The sequence below is a fragment of the Eubalaena glacialis genome, chromosome 3, assembly GCF_028564815.1.
Source record: "Eubalaena glacialis isolate mEubGla1 chromosome 3, mEubGla1.1.hap2.+ XY, whole genome shotgun sequence".
Taxonomy (NCBI): Eukaryota; Metazoa; Chordata; class Mammalia; order Artiodactyla; family Balaenidae; genus Eubalaena; species Eubalaena glacialis.
The window spans coordinates 160,335,448-160,356,798 of NC_083718.1; the positions used below are offsets into that span (position 1 = coordinate 160,335,448).

Below are 21,351 nucleotides of genomic sequence, written 5' to 3' on the forward strand. Positions count from 1 at the left end.
TGGGTATGGACAAGTGCGCCAGTTGCTGCCTTCTTAAATTCAGTCTAGGTATAAAGGCAGAAATTTAAACATGCAACACACCCAACACTCCAGCGCTGCAAATGCACAAAGCATTTTGGGAGTGGCGGTGGGAAGAAGGTTTAGTGCAGACTCCAAGCACATGGAGGTTTATGCAAAGGCGTAGGAGACAAGAAGAGATGGGGTCTGGGGCAAATACAAGTAATCTAATAAGACCAGAATGAAGACATTTGGGTTATAGAGGTAGGCAGGGTTAAATTTAGGAACATTTTATCTGAAACTTAACCTAAGGGCAATAGTGAGAAGGGTAATTTTAGAATTGAAAGTAGGGAATGGCACTTTTTTTTTTTTCTTTAATGGCTAGGGAATAGTGAGTGGGCTGCAGAGGGGCGAAAATGAAAGTAGGGAAACCAGCTAGGAGGCTAGTGCAGTAGTCCTTACCCCATCGGTATCACCTAGGCCTGTCAATTCCACCCCTTAAAGGTCTCCCTGAATCAGTCCTAAAAAATCTCTAAATGCCAATCCAGAGTTTCTTCCTTCCTACTGCTGCTACTTTAGTGTAGGCCATCATCATCCATTGCTCAGAGCAGGAGTAGGCACTTTTTCAATAGGGGCCAGATAGTGTTTTAAGCTGTGCAAGCCAGATTCTCAACTATTCAAATTTAGAGCCTGAAAGTAACCACAGACAATCAGTTAACAAGTGCATCTGTGTTCCAAAAAATGTAATTTACGGACACTGAAATTTGAATTTCATGCAATTTTTATGTCACAAAATATTCTTTAGATTTTTCAACTATTTAAACTTTTTTCCCCCCAACTATTTAAACATTTAAAAATCATTCTTATTCTTAGCTCACGAAACACTGAAAAATAGGGAGTGACACCTGGCCTGCCAACACCTGGCCTGCCATCCCCTGGCGTAGAGCACTGCTGCGGCCTCCTAGCCAGTGTCTCTACCTTTCTTACTCTAATATTCCCCATCACAATATCCAGTGTTCTTTTGAAAACATCCATCTGATCACGACACTGTCTTACTTAAAATCTTTTGGTGACTACACCACCCACAGGATTGTCCAGATTCCTTAATGTGGTTGGCAGGACCCTGCACGACCTCTAAACTTACTTCCCACTCTTCTGTCACATTCCCTGTCCAACCTTCCAGGTGACCTTTTAGCCACTGCTTCCTTTGAGCTATCACATACTATTCCCTCTACTTATAACATTCTTCCTTTCTCCCTTCTCCTTTGCCTGCTTAACTCTTCATCCTCTAGGTCTTGCCTCAGATGTTACTAGGTTAGGAGACCCTCTCCTAACACACTGTACTGCACTCATATCTTCCCTGCCACACTATGAGTTCCTGAGGCATCTAGCATAGTCCCTGACACATGATATCTTAATGTGTCAAGTGAATGATGTGACGTAGAAAATGGATTGGAGAAGAAGGTACTGGCAGCAGAGAGGTCATCTGGGCAGCAGCACCAGTAATCCTGGTGAAAAAGGTCTGCGGCAGCAACAGTGTGTAGGGAGAGAAGTAGGTGGATCCCAGAGCTGCTATTCATCTGTTCCAGCTCCAGGTGACTTTTGACTGTTAAAAAGAAAATATTTCCTCAAAGGCAACTCTGCCAACACTTAGGACATTTAAAAGTGTGCCCCATAGGCTTGAGAGCTTTTCCCCAAAGTGGAGTTATAAAGACACTTAGAATAATGGCAGCAGCACCTCTGAGAATAAGTAACGTTCCTTATGTAACTGCTTTGAAGGGATGGCTTCTCAAGCAGAAATATAAATTCTGTAATATTTGTCTTTAAAATGTTACTTAAAAGTATCATTACTTACTCATCCAATTACTTCACTAAACTCTCTCTTCATGCTCAGTGAACATAAAGATGAGCGATTTAAGAAACTAGTTTCCTTGTAGCCCCCTCTCTACCACTGCAGAGATGGTACTGAAGCACTGGAGGAGAACCAGTTCATGTCAAAATTCATCTCCTGTTCCAAGGTGGGAGCTCCCCAAGCCACGGTTCTCCTAGTCCCCCTGCCACCCTGAGAGCCCAGCGTGGTGACCACAGCTCCAGTGTCTACCTTTAAGTGATCTGAAAGACAAGTGGTTTCATTCCAAGAATCTCCTCTGCAAAACTTTCACCTTGTCCCCATCTCTAACAGACTCTGGGCCCCAAAACATAGTTGCCTTTTCCTAGAAAGCCCTCCCCACCCTTATCTCCTGGCTAATTCCAACCTATCTGTCAATACTTACCTCAAATGTTGCCTCTTCCTCTCACCCCCAATCTTTCCGCTCTGCTCCCATAGCATCTTATACATACCACTATCATTCACACAACAAATATTTATTGAGCACTTACTGGCTACTAGGTGCTGGAGACGGCAGTGAAAAACAAACAAAAACGACCAAATTTCCTGTCCTCATAAGGGCTCCCATTCTAACACTCACTGCACTGAATCCAAACCATGCCTATCCCCTGTCACAAGCACAGGCCACATCTTACTCAGCTTTCCAGCTCCAGTGCCCAGGACAGAAACTGGCAAAGAATGCAGGTGCCAAGTGTAATTGAATTCAACTGAATGGCCCATCATAAGAACGTCAGCTCAGGATCCCAGCTGCTCATCTTCCTTCCTCTCTATGATTCTACCCCGTTTAGTTACTTGAAGATTTCTCCTCCACTAGATCACAACCCTTTCTTCCCCGTGTGCCCTGAATCCTGTTTACTTAGCTAGACAGTTGCAAATATCCAAACTATAGGGCCCTTGTATATCTCACTACCTTTCTTGTCCCCCAATACACTGAAATGGCACTTTTAGCCTGGTTCTATTTTATCACAGAATTCAGCTCTCTGCTACTCTGCTGCTGCCGTAGCCTGCTGCTAGTAGTTATGAGTCACCCCTGCCATGAGCCAGGAGAAAGTAGGAATGGGATAACATAGAAACTGCCTCATGAAAGGAATACCAGGGAACTCCCTTTACCTCCTGAACATTATACTCAGTGGGATCTTTTTATCTTTTATGTTTTTATGTTATCCTTTTATTTCCTTTCAAAACAAACATTTTCCAATGCACATTACTGTCTACAAGTTACCCTCATCTCCATTCTCATTTGCCCCTTTCGACAATGCTATGAAGTAGTAGTATTATCCCCATTTTACAGATGAGGAAACCGAGGCTCTGAAAGGGGAAGTGAACATCTCAAGACGTCAACTGTTTAAAAAATGACTTCGGATTCAAACCAAGATTTTTAACCATTAATAAAAGATTTCCACTTCATCATGATCAAGACACATTCTACCAAATGGTCTCCCATCCAAAAATATCCCAAGCTAGTGACCCTTCACCCACAGGCTCTAGAACTAACCAAAATGAACCTACTGGGAACATAAGGCCCTGGGGCTTTGCCTTCTTTGCCCGATCAGCTTGAACCTAAGAGGGGACTGCTACAACTGCTTGTAAATCTGAGGCATCAACTCTACATACCAAGGGCCTGGCTCTGGCCCATGCTGGCCTCTGGGGAGAGTCAGTACTCCTAGCTGGAGCTAAGGAGTGAGGAGACAGGGCTATCATTACAACCATTTAAAAAGAACACAACACACGGTAAAAAAAAAAAAAAAAAAAAAAAAAAAAACAACAACTTTATTTACAGTTGAAAACTTAAACACAAAATCTTGGCTTCTGAGTCTGTGATACTTCCAAGGTCTTTTGATCAAATGGGGCAGCAGCAGGCAGGGAAGCAAACACAGGGGCCAGTCCAGTTTATCTTACTCAAGAGCATCACCCCGAGCAAGGGAAGGCCTGCAATGGCCGATGTGGAGGGTCTGTGAGAGACGGAAGAGAGAAGCAGCTCAGAGGAACGGGGAGGGGACAGTCCATGAGAGAAGACACTCGCAGCTCTCCTCTACACCCCGAACCCTCCTTTCCCCAAAGAGCAGACCACTTTGATTCTTGCCACAGGCCAGACCTTTGGTGCCCCAGAGCAGAGTTGAGAGGCGTGTTACACAGAACCAAGAAAGAAACTAATACTTACGGCCAATACACTGTCTCCTTTATTATTTACCCTTCACAACTCTGTGCAGTATGTATTATTTATAATTAGGCAAAGGGAAAAACTAGGGTTCCAAGGGGTTTAATGGCCTGACAGTGATGGGGCTTCCTGGTCTACTTGGCTCCGAAGTCTGTGTGCTTTCTGCCAGAACTTGATGGCTCTCTGTGGAGCTCTAGAACAAAGAGCAATCCTTTTCCTTGAAGGTCTTGGTCCCAGGGTTATAAAGAAAGGAAACTCCACACCCTCTGTTTATGGCCTTGGAGCTAGCTGTCCTAAAAGAACAGGGTGAGTACACTCAGTTACTACTGTTCCCCTCCCCCCAAACATGGCCACACCCCTCTTCCTCCAGAGCACAGTGGGTCCTGGCATCATACTGCAGGCTCAGACAGAAGTTTAACCCTGGGCCCTCAAGCAGAATGTACAAAAATGTATAAATGCACTTTACAAGTTGCGTGGTGCTCCGGGACCTAAGCTCTATCACTGACCAGGCACTGTGTTAGTCAGCATGGTCCCTGCCTCAAGGAGTTCTCAGTCCAGAGAAAACCAGACCAACATATTCATGATACACTGTGTTAAATGCCATAATAGAGAGATGAACCAAGTACTGTGGGTGCACCCAGGAGGGGACCAGGGAATGATTCACAAACTGATGTTAGCTACATGCTCCTGGGAAGGGCTGGGAGGAACTAGGATTCGTTAAAACTACATATATACAGTATGTATTTCTATTATAAAATACATGCCCAGTGTAGAAAATTCAAGCATATACAGGACAATATAAACTGAAAAGAAAGTCTCTTTGCTATCTCTACTCTGCAGAGGTAACCATTACTACCAGTCAGCTATCTATCACTACAGTAATTTCTGAAAGAGTAATTCAAAATAAACGGCATCATGTTTATATAATGTACTACATCTTGACTTTGTCCCTTAATTTACCTTAGAAATCTGCCAACACATACAGATCTACCTCTTTCTTTTTAAGGCTATATAGTATTCCATGGACGTAATGTATCCCTCTGTGTGTAAGGCCTGGTTACAGGGCAGGGAGCTTCGCCTTTGTACTGGAGGGACTGGAATGGAGCCATTCTCCCTTCCCCGCCCTTTTTAGCTGGCAGGCCTTCTGACTTTCAGGGCGGGGAACGGTGTTACATGCCCAGCAGGCATGCAAATATTTGCTGCCACATCTCTGGTGCTCCCTAGACGCACATTTTCATGTGGAACCTCTTTGCTCTGGCCTGGACTGCTGCAGTGGACACCTCACTGGCCTCTAGCCTATCCTCCTCACTGCTGCTAGAATCATCTTCTGAATAAGTCAAGTCAATTACAGTGTTCTCCTGCTCAAAATCCTTCACTGGCTCCTACTGGCCTGGTTCTTTTTGGAGGGTCAGGCTACCCTTTGGAATCTCAGGAGCATGATGGACTCCCACCCTAGGGGGGAAAGATGTACACACTGCCTGAAGCTCACCCCCATCCTCAGGTTAACATATGAATACCTCAGCCTGCACTGGATCTCACAGCTGACCCTGGCCTCCTCTAGCCTCGCCTCTTACAGTTTGCTTTTCATATCTTCCTGCTTTGGCTATATTGAATTATTTGCAGTTTCCCTTACACTTCCTGCTGTTTCCTGCTTGGTGCCTTTGCTCATGCTATTCCCTCTGCCTGGAATGCCCTCTCCAGTTTTAGCTACCCTGACAAACTCCATTCTTTCATGTACTCAGCTGAAACATCTCTTCTGCGGTCTTCCCAAACACTCCAGGCAGACACAGGCATTCACTTTCCTTCCTTTGTCTTAAAACCTCCAGTTCAGTGCTTTACTGTACTGTAATTGTCAGTTTCCCCAAGAGACTGTGAGTTCCTTTAAGGCAGGAACTGGGCTTTCCAAGTTTGTTGCCTCATCTGCAGTGTGGGACCTATCTTAATTAATGAAAGACCAGCCCACGTGCCACCAATGTGTCTTTCAGAATCTTCCTCTACAGGAATGTATCACATCTACAGGAAATCCCAGATTGGGGGACAGTATTTCCTAAACCTCAGTCATTCCAACAGCAGTGTCACAGCTCTTACCATATCCACCATCCACAGGTACAATTAATTTTTAACCTACTGACTATTTGAACTCGAATAACACCTCAGTGTAAGCTATAATACCTGTAAAATTAGGTGCTGTATAATTATATTTTTTCCTAAGAGACAAATGTTAAAAAACATTCAACCAGTACCACCTAAAGCAGGGTTACCCACATTTCTCTGCTAAGAAGCATCTGAAGCAACACAGCATCCTGGATCCTACCTCAAATTCGCTCAAACTCTTCAGGGGGGGGGAATCTGGGAATTAGTAGGTTTAACAAGTGCCCCTACGTGATTCTCATCTTCAGGGAAATTTGGGAAACAATGAACTAAAGAAAGATCTCTGCTGCTTGACAGTACCAGGTTTGGGGATCACAGGGAGATTAGCAGGGCTGTCAGAGCTCACAGCCACTCTCTTTTCCAAGAGACTCTCAGGTTTTCAAAACAGAGGTTCCACGCCCCCGCCCCACCTGCCCCCCATGCAGTTGTAAGTAGCCAAGAACCCAGTTCAGACTGGGTAGGAGAATCCTGAGGCCCAAAGTTCGTTTATGTATACCTAATCAAATTCAACGTAAAAAGCTTTCACAGGACCCACTGAGATAAAACCGAGGTTACTACACCTAGAGTTGTACAGAAAACTTCATTTTCACTAAAACCAAAGTCAGGACCTAAGGTAAAGCACAAAAGAAGTTCTGGAAGGAAGTTCTTCATAGGAAGGAAGTTCTTCATAGGGAGGTACAGTTGATCAAGTGACTTCACCTATCTTCTGTCTCCTTCCTATCTTCTATTTCCAGTTACTAGGCACAGGCCTTAAATGCATGATTAGGTGATCTCTTGATTTGAATGCCGTAGATTCCTGCTGGACCAATGCCACCAAGAGATTATTTCCTCCTGGGTCTTTTCTGATTGGAATATGGTGGGTTCTCAATTAAAAGACAGACTGTTATTCCCCTGTAGCCTTGCCACTCGAAGTCAGCATCAGCATCACCTGAGAGCTAGTTAGAAATGCAAAATCTTAAGTTGCATCCAGACCCACTGAATCAGAACCAGCACCTTAACAAGATCTCCTGGTGATTCATATGTACATTAAAGTTTGAGAAATACTGCCTAGTAGGACTTAAAAACATCATCTACACTGGCTGTCAAACATTATTCTGCCCTCAAACAACCTGAGGGATCTGAAATACTCCTTTAGAAATCAGAGATGCTTGTAACTTCACAGCTGGGAAGAAACATGATGAAATACCATACTCCCAAGTCTTTTACTTACTTTCCTTACTTTCTCCCAAATCCATTACTCAGAAACCCAAAGTGGGGAACCCATCTGTGGAATGCCTTAAGGTCAGACTGCCACCTAGATTCCCTAACACCTTAAAACCTATGAGTTTTTAACTTGGTAAAGTTAAATGAGATAATTAAAGTAAGGTTCTTAGCTCAGAATTTGAGCACAAGAAATATTCAATAAGTGATATAACTGCTTTTACTGTATTGTCTCTAAATATAAGCTATGAAAAATTTAATTCTGAGCAAGTCAAGGTTAGAAGACTAAATTGGAGGTACCACATGTGGCTCTTTAAATTTAATTAAAATTAAATAAAAGTAAAAATTCAGTGCCTCAGTCACACCAGTCACATTTTTCCAGTGCTCAATGGTCACATGTAGCTGGAAGCTACCATAATGGACAGCACAGATACAGAACATTTCCACCATCACAGAAAGGAATGCCTACTGGAAAGTTCTGGTCTAGAGGGCCTCTGGAGCATCAAATGTCCTCCATGGAATTTGTTCTGCTTGGGATTGTAGGCTAAAAGGAAGAGCTTTCATGGGGGCAAATGTTTACATGACCTTTGCTAATAGCGGGTGAGGAGAGGAGGGTTGATGATCGCCCACCCTCAGAAAACAAACTCCTAACATGTATTTCCAGTAACTTTCTGTAAGGGTCTCAGAAAAATAGAGAAAAGGCCCTAAACATAAAAGGATTTCTAAATTTTATTGTTTTTGTGATCTTCTGTCCTCTGGTGGTGATCAGTGGTCAGTCTTTAGAAGCAAAAGGACTTATGAGCTCAACTTTAGTTCAGCCAAGAAACAAGTAGGAGAGGGAATGGCCAGCAGCGAGGGCAGGGGGAAAGCACGTTGAGCCTGGGGCCCCCAGTACTGGCAGAAAAGAAAGCTCAGAGTGTCAACTAGGCCTGAGAAGGGAGCATTTGGCTGAACAAGAGAGTCCACGTGAGCTTCCAGCACACACTTGTGCATTCCTGCCCTGGCATTTGCTCACACCAGTTCCCTGCCTAAAATGCCTGACATTCTCCCTCTCTATTAACTCATGTAATAAATTTTAACTGAATGCCTGTAAGTGCCAGATGCTGTGAACACAAAGTAAGTCACAGACGGAGGTATGCACAGTCATTAAGATGGTCTGGTATTTGACTAGATCTCCATTTGAAAAAAAAGGCAGAGTCCAGAAAAATAAATTCTAGATAGTTTTGTAAGTATACAAATAAAACTATAGAAACATTAGAAAAAATACAGAAGGCATTATGATTGAGGTAGTAAGGACCTTCTTAAACAAGATAAAACACAACACAAGGGAAAAGATTAAAAATTTTGCTCTCATCAAAATTTAGAACTTCCTTTAACAAAGGATATCCTTTGTTATCCTTTAACAAAGGATAACACCAAAGTTAAGATAAGAAACCCACTGCCAGTTTTTTCTTAAAATATATTCTAGACAACATGGTCAAAACATGTAAAGAACTAAGACTCAGAATGTATAATTATTCAAATCATTAAGAGAAAGGTAAAATAAAATATTTGCTACAAACATCTTATAGCATATTGTATCAGTTTTGTTTTGTTTAAATACAACATAGTTTTACATGAATGGAGGAGGAAAAGTCTTCCAGACATAAGATCAAATGGAAATAAAGTGATGAACAAATAGTATGATGCCATTTAGGAAAAACAAAACCTCCCAAAATTAGATGGGCAAAGAAAAGGCCCTATGGACATACATCAACCTGATGAAGAAGTCACCTCTGAGGAGAGCAGTGGGATGGAGATGTGGATGGGGGTGAGCGGTTAAGGGGGGGCCTTAACTGTTTTCTGTGAAAATTTTCATACCTCATTTCAGGAGATGATGTTGCTTTCATAACTAAAAATAAACAACCAAATGAAATATGTGAACCTTGATTGGATTTCTTTTTTTAGAGCTAAAAAAAGTTACTTTGTGGACAACTGGGGAAGTTTGAGCATGTACATTAGACAATATTATTGTGATTATGCAGGACGCTCTTATTTTTAGGAGTCGCTTGCTGAAGTATTCTGGGGTAAAGTGTCAAGAAGTCCTCAACTTCCAGATGGAAAAGAAATGAAGAAAGGGAAAGGAAGGAAAGAAGGAAGAGGAGCAGGAGAGGAATGAAAATGGGAGGAGAGGGAAAAAGGGAAAGAAACAAATGTCAAAGTAAAATGATAAAACAATGTTAAACATTGGCGAATCTAGGTGAAAGGTAAATAGGTGTTCAATGTACTACTCTTCCAACTTTTCTGCAGGTTTGAAAATTTAAAAAAAAAGAAAAAAAGAAAAGAAAGGCAAAGCACTACCATCCTTTACCTAGCTGGAAGTGATCAATTTCTTTCTTGAACTCTTATTAATCCTTAACAACATCACTCATATTACTAGTGATCACCTCTGAGAATGTGTTTTATTCTCCATAAGCTCCTAAAGGGTGGAGGCATCTTTCAATTCTTTCCCCCATCCCCATGCTCAGAATGATGCCCAGCACAGAGCAGGCAGTGAGTGACAAGTCTGGGTAGGAAGTGAGTCTACGTAGGCTGAGAAATGTGTCACACTCACCTATGAGTCTGGCAAATACAAAGTCAGGGGCTGGAACTGCAGCGTGGTTCTGACGAGAGGCATGATAGGGGTGTCTCCTGGCTGCCCAGGCTGGTCCCAGAAGGGAGTGACCCAGGGATGGAGCCAGGTCTTCCTAGCGGGATGACTAAATGGAACTAGAGTCTAAGAGTGCTGTCAGAAAGTGCCTGATGGTTTTCAGGTTGACACTTTGTAAACTATAAAGTGTTAGAAAAGCAAAGTGTCCTACCAACCCTTTCTCTTTTGATGCTTACAGTGACCCGAGGAGATACGTATTATCACCATTTGGCAGATGAGAAAACAGGCTCAAGAAAGGGAAGTGACTTCTCCCAGGGCACGCAGAGAGGAAATGGGCTCAATCCCGTGTCTTCAGGTCTAAAGTTCTTTCCACTAGACCATGCTGCCTTCTCTGGGGTCCTGACTCCTGCTCAAGAAAGACACACTTACCTGATTCAGTCTTCCTCTGGACTACATCTCTCCACACTGTGAGATCACCACAGGCAGCTTGGGTTTATTGTTGGGGCCTGTGGGAACATTCTAGGAGAGAAAGCACAGTGGTGACTCCTCCACTCAGACCCTCCCCCACCACACACTTACTGATGCCTGCAGGCCCCTAGGCTAAGGACTGAGAGCTTACAGGCTGATCTGACAACAGTCTGCAGCCTAGCAGACAGGGGAAGAATATAATACATATCAAAGAGAAAATGTACAACATTTAGAAAACATCAAACCCATGACATGTAACAATGTAGTAAGTCATAAGAGAGAGTTGTATACAGGGTGAGGAAGCAACTAAACTGCTGCTTGCACAGGCCAGGGAAGGATTCACAGAACAGGGGATATTTGAGCTGGGCCCAGCAGGATGGATGGGATCCCACCAGGAGGAAAAGAAGGGAGAACACTTCAGTAGAGGAAACAGCATGAGCAAAGACTTGAGGGCAGGAAGGAGCAAGAGGCAGGGACGTGTATGCATGTTTAGAGGAGGGCTAGTAGCCTGATGGGACTAGAATGTGGAAGAGGCAGCGGCAGAAGGGGTCGTGGAGAGGGAGGCAGGGACCCGATCGTGAAGGACCTTGAGTACAATGCTGAGGAGGATCTTCTCAACTAGATGGAGGAGACACCAGAGGCCAAACCTCAGTAGGCACCGCACCAGAGAGGCTGAGGGCCCAGAACACTTGGGAGGTACATGATCTCTCCTCCCTGTAACTGGAGGAGTGAAGCCTGGGCCTAACCAGAGCCCACTCATGGTTCTCCCGCTCCTCGACACTAGTGAGGTAGCACTAGGCCAGAATGGCTGAGAAAGAGATCAAAACAGGACTCACCTCAATCTTCCTCATCACCAGAAGTCCATCAGTGATTTTTCCTGTGGGAAGAGTATGAGCTGGACTTTATTACTCTCATTTGCACAGTACTTTCCAGCCTCCAAGGCCCATTCTCAGCCATTATCTCATGTGATCCTCAGGCTAACATGAGAAAATTAATATTCAGTGGAAGTGAAATGTTGCCCAAGGTCACAGGTGGTAAGTAGTAGAGTTAGGGCTCAAAACTAGGTCTGAGCAATTACAAAGCTCCACTATACCGTGCTGCCTCTGTGTGGTATTTCTTAAGTGCTACCATCCCCCCTCAGACACACCTATCGCCCAGGTGGTTACTCACTGCATCAGATGGCCCCTTCACCCTCACCTCTAGCTCTCTAACCACAAATTCTCCCCACCTCCCATGGCTTCCACCTTTCCTACTACTACCCAGGGCAGTTACACCTGACGAGCACTCTTGGTACAAGAGTCAGGGGACCGGCTCCATAGGAAGTTCTGCTCTGGGTGAATTGGGCTTGGACTAGGACAGGAATAGGACTCACCAAACACCACGTGCTTCCCATCTAGCCAATCACACTTAGAGCAGGTGATGAAAAACTGGCAGCCATTTGTACTGGGACCACTGTTTGCCTGATGGAAACCAAATGTATTTGCAGTGAGTTTTCCTGGCCATGTCAGCCAAAGGACAAAACTCCCCAAAAGAGCCTGTAGCCCTGAGTCCTCCATGCTTTCTTTCGGCAAACCTGATTGAGCATCTACTATGAGCCAGGGCCTGAGCTAGGACCCAAGGATACAGAGAGGAACAGAATACGCAATTTCTGCCCTCAAGGAGCTATATCCTTGAGTAAATGTACATTTCTCCTACAGTGTGAATTTTTATAATGGGAACAATTGATTATAGAACCAGATTTGCTGTATTTAGTCCAAAACCAGTAATAACTGGATTACACTTACAAATTAGGCACCAGCTGAGAAAAAGCCTGTTGCCTGTGCCATAAGCTACTTTGTCTGAATGACTCTGTACTGTCCCTTAACAATGGTAATAAGAAAATTTAAGGGGCAAGAAGCTGCTATGCTAGTGCTATGCTAGAAAAAAGACTACATTTAATCAATGACATTTGCTTTTTACAGCTACACCCCAAATCCTTTATTATTGAATTTTATCAGTAAAAGTTTTTTAAATCAAGAATCTCAAATTCTTCAGCCATATCCCTTCCCTTTTCCTCCCTTGAAATTGTCTTTATATCATTATATTTCACAATACATTATAAAAGAACAGGCTATAATGACAACGCAAAGCAATCAGCAAACCCACATCACGTTTCAGCAGCACTGCCTTACCACAATGTCTGTGTAACTATGTGAGTATTTCAATGCATACTTACATTATTTTGGAAAATGGAAAACTGAAAGAACTAGTACTATTAAGAGCACAGGTCTCATCAAAGTAATACTACAGAGGCAACACTGGAAATCATTAGATAGGTCACTAGAGTTAACTGGATGCTTAAAGGAATTAAATTGATTGAGTCTGTGTTCAACACTGAAGGAATAAAAATGTATATGAAATACATTAAAGACATTGTCTAGGGGTAAGCTCTAATTAGGGATGTCACATTATACTTTAGAAATTCCCCACGTGAGACGAGGCTATCAGGGGTTTCGCATGTGTATGCAGGAACATCTCACATATGAAAGCAAGGGACAGCCTGAGCCGGTCAGAACAGACCTACGCTCTGCAGTGAGGGCGAACTCCTCAGTGGCCCCAGTTCTTCTTCCCTCCCTCCCTCCCTTCTTCCTGTTTCTTCTATCTATCTATCATCTATCTATCTATCTATCTATCTATCTATCTATCTATCTTGCTGCTCAATGTATAAACATTTATTAGTAAGCAGGCAGGAAAACAGTCATACAACATGTGTTTTTAGCTCAGGGAACTCTCTGCCCTTAGCCACTCACTTATCCATTCTTCCAGACAGGATAGCTTACTGGTTTAGGGAATAAGCTCTGGAGCCAGATGACTGAGCTTGAATCCCAGCTCCATCACTGACTGGGATCTAGTTTAGCCACATAACCTCTCTGTGCCTCGGTCTCCTCATTTGTACCTATCTCAAAGGAATAACGAGAGAAGTAAAATGAATTAATGCAAATAAAGTGTTGTGGAGTATGTGCTCAACATTAGCCTTTATTCTGATTATCTTTCAGTCATTCATCAGTATCTGCTCAGCACCTTTCTGTATCAGGTATTAAGGCTTGGAGATCAATGAGACTCAGTCCCTGCCCTTGAGGAACGCATGATTTAGTGGAGGATGGAAGCAAAAACAATTATGCTACAAGATGTGTGACAGCACATCTTAACTAGTGTCAGCCTGAAGGGAGCAGAGACCAAGGCTTCCTTCCATTTTCTGACTCCTCCCCAGATGCTAACACAGTGGCATGCAGTCCTCACGGCGATGATCCAAGCCCACTTAAGCCACTTCTGCACTCTTTACCCATGCTTGCCCAGCCTCACTTTCCTAAAAGAGACTTGTACACTCTTTGCTATGCTAGGCTCACCCAATTATTATGGCAGCCTCCTAACTGGCTTCTCTGCCCTACCCTCTCCACTCCTGTCTTCCATTCACACTGCAGCCAGGGTCTTTGTTTTAAAACACCAAGTTGATCAGCCCTGCTCAAAAAAGTGCATGGCTCTCCATATCCTATAAAATAAGGTCGACATACCTCATCCTTATTCTGGCATTTAAAGCCCTACACCCACCTGCCTCTCTGGTGGTCTCTACTAGTCATTCCCTCCCCCATTCACATCACTTTCCTCACTTTCTGTCCCTTGCCCATGCCACCCTGCTATTTCATGGTCACACATCTTTTGTCTAGGCAGTTTGCTTGACTTGAAATGCCATCTGGTAGAGAACTTCTTTGGATCCTTGCAGCAATTACTCTCATTCCTTGGGGCCCTCACAGTACTTTTACATACACTGAGGTACCCTCCCCTTATTACACTGATGGCATGAATTATACTATACTGGACCCGTCATTCTGCATATGCGATTCCCCCACTAGATGTTAAATGTCACAAGGCCAGGGATCAGGCCTGTATCCTCATGCCTTACCATGAGGCCTGAAACAGTGTATATCAACAATCTTTATTTGATGAATGGCTGACTAGATGAGTGGAAGAGTGGGCAAGCAGGACGGAGAATGTGTGCATGTAAATACTGGGTTTGGGGGAGTGAGACTCGGGGCACTGAGAGAAGGAAATGGGTGACGACAGGAGGGAGGGAGAGGCTTGAAGAGTGAAAGAGAAGCAAGGTGGGAGGGGTAAGGGGAAATGAGGAGTGAGGGGTGAATAAGGGCAAGTGAAGGGGGAGCGAGTGGGGGTGTGTAGATGAGGGGCTGAAGGAGGTGGGCAGGGGGACGGTGAAAGGGGAATGAGATGGGTGAGTGGGGTTATAAATGGGAAGGAAGGGTACTGGGATGGGGAAGGAGGAGTGGTGAGTGAGCTGAAAGGGGTGACCAGCCAGAAGGCAGCGTAAACGAATGGGTGCTGTGAGAGTCCTGGTGAGTGGTGTGATAGGGGCGTGAACACTGGGTCTTGAAAGCACAGCTGGCTACATTCTAAGCAGCAAGGCTGAGTGCCCAACCACATGTCCTGGCTCAAACAAAGTAAGAAAACACACATCAGAGTTCAGTTTTGGTTCCCCAGCCTGCTAGTGGATCCAGCCCAACAAAATCAAACCAGATTGAGGAAAGAGGTGGGCAGTACAGAGGTGAATCCTGGGTCAAGCAAGGGAAGGAAAGCATTTGCTTCCATCCCAAGAGACAGCACTGGGCCTCAAGAGGGACCCAGAAGTCAGCTGGCTATAAATCTAGCCCAAAACCTTGACTGGTCCCAACTTACCATGGAAAGCAAGCCTGGAGCTGAGTGTCTAAGCTTAAAATTTTCATCTGCAAATGGCCCCCGGTAGATACTGGCGACTCCAGTACCATCTCCCTGAGCAGAGAAAAGGGAAGTGTTAGCAACTTGGGAGCACTGGCCCCTAGAGCCCAGAGGAAGCAGTTGCTGCACCCCAAGCCTCACTGCTTTAAAGTCCTCTTACTCTTGCAGGTCACTTTGGGAGCCACACCTCTTTGACCCTATCTTGCAATCAAAGCAAGCCCCATCCAAGGAACGTGCAGCCCACAACCTGGCCAGGGCATCTCATGGGCTGGAAAAAAAACAACAGGTCACAGCTGGGCCTCTAGAAAGATAGGCTAAGACACAAGCAAAGCAGAGGACACCAGTACAGTGATCACATACATAATCGATGCCTCGATGCCCTTCCCAAAGACTCTCATGCCTGCAGTCATATAAGAGAATCTATTTAACTGTCTATGGCTCCACTCCCCCAACTATGCAGGTGGGTGGGCTCTTGGAAGTGTAATCTATACAACAGGATACCACCCTCCTGGTCAAAGTTGAAGGCAGGGGAGGTCCCGGGGAGGATGCCTAACTCATGCAGGGCCAACTAGAGTTCCTTCTTTGGGAAACATGAAGTAGAATAGCTGCTCTCTTGAGGGTGAACTTGTATCATGTAAACCTGGAAGCTGGAGATAACTATCTTCTTTAAGGTGGACTGGAGAAGAGAAAGAGAAGGCAACACATGTGTAGAGAGTGCTAGAGAAACAGAGAGAAGGGACTCATTGGTTCTGTGGCTCTCTAGTTCCTACATCTATTTCTTCCTTTGGGTTCCAGGAAACACCTTGTCATAAATCCCCAATTTATGCTTAAACTAGCTCTATTTGTGTTATTTCTTTCCTCTTCCAGTAACTCTGTGGAATAAGCATTATCATCTTCCCCATTTTTCAGGTGAGCAAACTTAAGTCAGGGTAATAAAGCAACTTGACCAAGGCCATATTTGCAGTACCTTAAATAGAAACCCTGGGGTTTAAAGGTAATATCGAGAGAGTGCCAAAAGACCAATCTCTCCTAGCCAGTTAGTAAAGAAAAAGAATATTAGGACTTCCCTCGTGGCACAGTGGTTAAGAATCCGCCTGCCAATGCAGGGGACATGGGTTCGAGCCCTGGTCCGGGAAGATCCCACATGCCGCGGAGCAACTAAGCCTGTGCGCCACAATTGAGCCTGTGCTCTAGAGCCCGCGAGCCACAACTACTGAGCCCACGCATCACAACTACTGAAGCCTGCACACCTAGAGCCTGTGCTCCGCAACAAGAGAAGTCACTGCAATGAAAAGGCCACACACCGCAACAAAGAGTAGCCCCCGCTCACCGCAACTAGAGGAGAGTAGCCCCCGCTTGCCTCAGCTAGAGAAAGCCCGCACACAGCAATGAAGCCCCAACGTAGTAAAAAAAAAAAAAAAGAATATTGGGTACATGATGGAATGTGGAAACACTGACCTAGTGTAGAATCAAGGGGCCCTTACTGGAGCAAAGACTACTAAAGGAAATTAACATAAGCCAAGGAAGAAAAGAAAACTCAAATCCAAATCGTTATTTGACTAAAAATTATTGGGACTTTGCTGGTAACACAGTGGTTAAGAATCCGCCTGTCAATGCAGGGGACATGGGTTCGAGCCCTGGTCCGGGAAGATCCCACATGCCGTGAAGCAACTAAGCCCGTGCACCACAACTACTGAGCCTGCGCTCTAGAAACCGTGGGCCACAACTACTGAGCCCGCGTGCCACAACTACTGAAGCCCGTGCACCTAGAGCCCGTGCTGCGCAACAAGAGAAGCCACCGCAGTGAGAAGCCCGCGCACCGCAACGAAGAATAGCCCCTGCTCGCTGCAACTAGAGAAAGTCCGCGTGCAGCAACGAAGACCTAACGCAGCCAATAAATAAATAAATAAATAAATAATAAATTTATTTAAAAAAATTATCAATAAAACCAAGCTCTGTATAGTGGAAAGACTGGATTTGAGTTTCAGAACTATCATTATTGAGCTGGGAAGTCACTTCCTATCTCTGAGCCCCAGTTTCCTCAACTATCAAGTGAGGATGAAATCACCTACTCCTTATACCGTTGCCATAAAGATCCAATTAGTGTCTATGAGAAAGTGTTTTGCAATCCATATAGCACTATATAAACGTAAGCTATTACACCTTTAACTCCACATAAATATATACATACATACATACAGAAAGAAAACATGTTCATTTCCAATTTCCCAATAAACCTAGAGAACAGAACAGTTACCACATCATTCTCTATATAATCATACTATCTATTGCACTCCAGAAGCCACAGTAGGGAAAATGACAAAATTAATTTGTAGGGCAAACAAGAGAAAGCAACTTAAATCTTCAATAACAGTGGGTTGATCAAATAGATTCATTGTCTATTCATAACGGAATATTAGGTAACTATCAGAAAGATTGTTTTGGAAGAAGACAATGACAAGGGAAAATGCAGACAATTATCAAGCACAAAAAAGTTAAAACACACATATGATCTTAAGTCTGTTAAAAATAATATCTGACACACATATATATGCAATGATAAGACAGGCAGCTTTAAACTAAAATGCCAAGAGTATATTCCTTGGGAGATGAGATTCCTTGAGAGATGATTTATTTTCATTTTTGTACTTTTCTTGTGCAATCAGAAAAAAACCAAAAACAAATATTATTAAAACAAACAAATATTCTTGGTCCAACTTTAGAAGGTCTCAAATCCTGCTTCTTCTGCCTCTTGCTCATTCCATTTTTTCTGCCCTAAGGGTAGCTCTGAGTAATTGCTTCTCTCTGACACTCAGCCTTCTGGCTGACCAACTGCTATCTAACCCTGGGGCTAGCAGCTAGTGATCAAATGTGCCTGGCAAAGATTCTGGCAATGACCCGTAAGAAGTTGGTCCTGTCCCTGCTAAGACAATATGGCAATATAGGAGCCTGTGGGAAGAAAGGAAAGAAGGCAGAGAATAGCTTTTCAGCCCTCTTACCAGCCAATAAAAAAGTATATGGTCACCCCAAGCCCTACTATGATCAGTTGTGACCAGGTGTTGCAAACTTAAATGCCTACAGGGGCAGATGACATAAATAAGGGAAGCAAAAGGTTTAATAATAAGGACACACCGTGTCTAAAGGGAGCAGTTACTTGACTCCAGCCAACTGCTGCTGCATGAGGAACACAGGCCTCATGTACCCCTACTTTCCGTATGTTAGAGAGGAAATTTTTCGGTTAAAATCTCCCAGTTTTGCGACATCAAACAGATAAAACAAAACATATCTGTTTTTGATTCAGCCCCAAATTTGCCACTTTGTAAACTTACCTAGATAGGAAAGAGAGAGATCTTAGAAAACTCCTAAGAGTCAAACTAAATTTACATATAAAGGAGAAAGAATGTCTCCCAGATCCAAGAAAACAGCATCATGACTAACCAAATGATATTAGTAAGAAAGATCATGCACAGAAGTGGGTGGGTAAGGAGAAAAGTGGGCTTAAGAAAGCATAAATGTGGTTTATTCAGCACCTCCCAAGGTTGGAGGAAGCGGAGGAGGCTTGATAGGGGGATACATACAGTCTCGTCACAATAAAGTCATGCTTAGCAGTGAAGGATTAGTTCATTGGGCTCTCCCAGTGAATAGGGAAAACATCCTTCCAGGACTCTCTTGCTCTGATTCCTTTCCCACTAATGAACTTCTGATTAAAAAAAAAAAAAAACTCAGCTTTCCAGAAGTGGACAGGAAAATGGGGCATAAGCATTTAGCTCACTGGAAAGGGACTTAACAACCATTTAGAAAAAACAAACTGCATCCGATTTCTAGCTAAATTCTATGTGACCAATTAATTTGGGTCTGTCATGGATCTTCTACTGGTATGCTGGGAAAGTTCACTTTCTGGCCCTAAAAGGCTAAGATTTGGAAGTCAGTGACTCGAAGTGCTGATATCTGTCATCTAGTGATGAAGTGAGTAGTAGCCATCGAAGGACATTCCCATCCCCACCCTCTCCCCCATCAAACTTGGCCATTGTTCTCAAGCCTTAAGACTGGGTCCCTGAAGTAAAAACAGCAGCAGCTGCAATAACAACAAAAAACCAAACCTGTAAGTCCTTAATAGGCAAGGAACAATACTTACATTAACAAAATCTCCACCCTGAATCATGAAATCTTTTATGACCCTGAAACAGAGAACAAAGCATCCTGAGAGAAGATTCTGTAGTTAAGAACAACATTGATTTCAAAATATAATGTTTATCACTTTGGCTTTTAGTAAGTCTTCAAATCAGTTGCTGAGTTCACAACAACATCCCTTCTCAAGATCTAAGAATTATCCTCCATTTTGTTTCCTAAAAGCCCCCCAGTATGGCTTGCCAAAGGCCTTACCTGTGGAAGGTGCTCCCTTTATATCCTATTGGAACCCCATCTTTTCTATAACCAAAAAGAAAGAGACTTGGAATGATGACAGGTAATCATAGGCCTTTCCAGTTTACCACACACCTGAACCAAAGAGACTCTCTTAAAGATGGTCAGAGAAGAGAGATAAAGAAGGCAAATGAACTGAGGATAGACCCGTGGGGGATTACCTTCTATTACTGCCACCAGCAATCATTCAAGGCCTGCCGGTGGTTCCCCAGTACCCTCACTGCAGCCCCAGGACACCCCTCAGGAGAAAGCAGAGAACTCAACCACGTCTGAGACTGACCTGAATTCTCCAGTGCAGAACTGCCTGAAAGGGAAAGGAGTGAATGATTCAGTCACTGTGGCATCACAGTTGTGAGCGCTCCTAACCTCGGAGGGGAGGGCACAGACATCGGCGCTAGCAAGCCCACCTACCGGCTAGTCAGATGTCCAGACACTCAGGCATACAGATTAACAACATAAATTGACACGGGAACAGTCAAGACTATTCAGAGCGATACCCAGAGGAATCAGATCTCAGGGGCAGTGAGTGGACGGACAGAGGCAGGCAGACGATTCCACAGACTGTGGCCCAGCTTCTGGTTTAGTTAATCTAGCAAGGCTGGAACATCTCCTTACCTAAAGTTCTCGGCCGTCTTAGGCACAACGTCTGCAAAGAGCTCGATCTTCATGCGGCCAACTTCCTGCAACCGGCGGGAGACGGTCAGAAAGCCCAGTCCAAGCCCGTGAAGGCCTCACCGAGCAGGGAACCCTCCCTCCCACATGCCGCTTGCTCTCTCCCACTTCCGCCTCCATAGCCTACCCTTGCTTTCCACCCAGTCCCTCCGCAAGCGGGGCGCCACGACGGGCAAGACTCCTCCTCTTCCTCCCTTCCTCCCCAACCCCGCCCCGCAGGTCAGTATGTTCTGGTCCAATTTCACTTTCTGGCTTTCCGAGTCCGTTACCCCTGGGGAGGGGATGAAATCTGCCTGTCAGACCCCGTGCACTTTCCCTTCGGCGCTGGGCTGGGTGGCTGCCAGGACCTCACCTGGCCGCCAATGCTGACATCAAAAAACACCACGGGATTGACAGGGCTTGAATTTGCCACCGCCATGGCTCCGACCCGGAAGCAGAAATCGGGAGCGCGGGGTTCCGGCGAACCTAGTCCCTGCTCTGAGGGTTTCGTCTCCGGCGCAGGCGCAGGAAAAGCCGACCGAGGCTAGGCCCCACCCCCGGAAGTTCTCCGCGTCCAGCGCCAAACTGGGCGCTGCGTGGGTGGCCAGCGCTTCCTTCCTTACTGACCACCCGGACGTCAGCCAGCTGTTAGCTCACCTGACTCTCTCTGGGTGCTGAGCCGGGAGGAAAAACTCGGCATTTTTTGCTCAAGGTCAACGGACATCCCACTCACTTGGCTACACTAAGTGCAGTACAAATTATTCTCGCTCAGGCTAGGGGGCTTGGACTAGGCAGTCTTCAGGGTCCATATCAGCCTTTGAAATTAAGACCTATGTGAACCGTCATACGTGCGGTTTTCTACCCCTGTCCACCAGTGTGGAGCCCCACGGAAGCAAGAACTGTGTTCATCCTCAGCGCTTAGAAGAGCCTGGCGTATCAGGCTTGTTCAGTAAATACTCAGCACTTCCTTGAAGTCAGGACGCTAGGATTTTAATTCCAGTTCTGTCACAGGCTTCTGCT

The 21,351-nt window shown here is 44.7% G+C and overlaps 1 protein-coding gene across 3 annotated transcripts; it reads right to left on the reverse strand.

Annotated features, from left to right (window-relative positions):
- Window positions 1–3,637: 3,637 nt before the first annotated feature.
- PPIH (peptidylprolyl isomerase H) lies at window positions 3,638–20,805 on the reverse strand. Of its 3 annotated transcripts, none has more exons than XM_061184388.1 (10): window positions 20,705–20,803; window positions 20,296–20,360; window positions 19,961–19,984; window positions 19,642–19,686; window positions 19,394–19,436; window positions 15,220–15,312; window positions 11,864–11,951; window positions 11,328–11,368; window positions 10,453–10,542; window positions 3,638–3,837 (listed from the first exon to the last, which is right to left on the reverse strand). In XM_061184388.1, the coding sequence occupies exons 1-9, from the start codon at window positions 20,768–20,770 to the stop codon at window positions 10,474–10,476; spliced, it is 534 nt and encodes a 177-aa protein (XP_061040371.1). In that variant the 5' UTR covers window positions 20,771–20,803; the 3' UTR covers window positions 3,638–3,837; window positions 10,453–10,473. The 3 variants fall into 3 exon arrangements, with proteins under 3 accessions (XP_061040371.1, XP_061040373.1, XP_061040374.1); XM_061184390.1 differs by lacking the exon at window positions 3,638–3,837 and adding an exon at window positions 4,048–4,336 and having other exon boundaries at window positions 20,705–20,805; XM_061184391.1 differs by lacking the exon at window positions 3,638–3,837 and adding an exon at window positions 4,344–7,129 and having other exon boundaries at window positions 20,705–20,805.
- Between the last annotated feature and the right edge of the window lie 546 nt (window positions 20,806–21,351).

Bases quoted from the DNA above. Each gene is read 5' to 3' on its own strand.
- PPIH (XM_061184388.1), bottom strand. From the start codon at position 20,770: ATGGCGGTGGCAAATTCAAGCCCTGTCAATCCCGTGGTGTTTTTTGAT. The intron at 19,437-19,641 runs GTAAGGCCTTTG...TCTCTGTTTCAG, and splicing joins AAAGGGAGCACCTTCCACAG to GGTCATAAAAGATTTCATGA. The intron at 11,369-11,863 runs GTGAGTCCTATT...CTCTTCCCACAG, and splicing joins TGGGAAGCACGTGGTGTTTG to GAAAAATCACTGATGGACTT.